Here is a 425-nt window from a genome sequence, read left to right as displayed (position 1 = left end):
TGCAAGCGGGAAAAGAACAGGTCAATCGCCCCTCACAGAACAAGATCTTCGCGAAACAGTCGTCGAGAAATTAACTTCAGAGACAGCCGAGCTACAGCGTACAAGGACCAGTGGGACAAGCTAGCGTCGAGAATGGCGTCCGTCTCAAAAGTACCCTTGTGAAACGACCCGAAGACAAAACGGTCATCACCAACGAGAATTCTACTTTTTTCTTCATTAGATTTCGTTTCTTTTCGATCAGTGCTATTATTAAGCATGGGTCATGTGACTATTTTTTCTCTGTAAACCTTTTTTTAAGCCGTACCCAGGGTTTTTCTTGACGTAAGCATACTTACTTATTTCTGTTTAAAGTTACATTTCTTTTATATCAACACATTTGAAATTTGTTCATTTGAGCATTGTACATTTTAGAACCCAAATCTTGC

The 425-nt window shown here is 40.0% G+C and overlaps 2 protein-coding genes across 2 annotated transcripts in view; one reads left to right on the top strand and one right to left on the bottom strand.

The window, feature by feature from the left end:
• The window catches only part of LOC119590368, a gene marked incomplete at its 5' end in the record, with an annotated part of 1,091 nt that extends 679 nt beyond the window's left edge, over positions 1 to 412 (top strand). Inside the window, 1 exon segment of the mRNA XM_037939038.1 lies at positions 1 to 412. Coding sequence (XP_037794966.1) covers positions 1 to 162 — 162 coding nt within the window.
• LOC119590451 overlaps positions 250 to 425 on the bottom strand; it is a 7,918-nt gene continuing 7,742 nt past the window's right edge. The window contains exon 5 of the mRNA XM_037939112.1: positions 250 to 341. Coding sequence (XP_037795040.1) covers positions 250 to 341 — 92 coding nt within the window. The remainder of the gene's footprint in view (positions 342 to 425) is intronic.

This window comes from Penaeus monodon, chromosome 27 (assembly GCF_015228065.2).
Source record: "Penaeus monodon isolate SGIC_2016 chromosome 27, NSTDA_Pmon_1, whole genome shotgun sequence".
NCBI classification, from domain to species: Eukaryota; Metazoa; Arthropoda; class Malacostraca; order Decapoda; family Penaeidae; genus Penaeus; species Penaeus monodon.
Note: the sequence above shows the minus strand (reverse complement) of the source record. Positions and strands in the feature narration are given on the sequence as shown.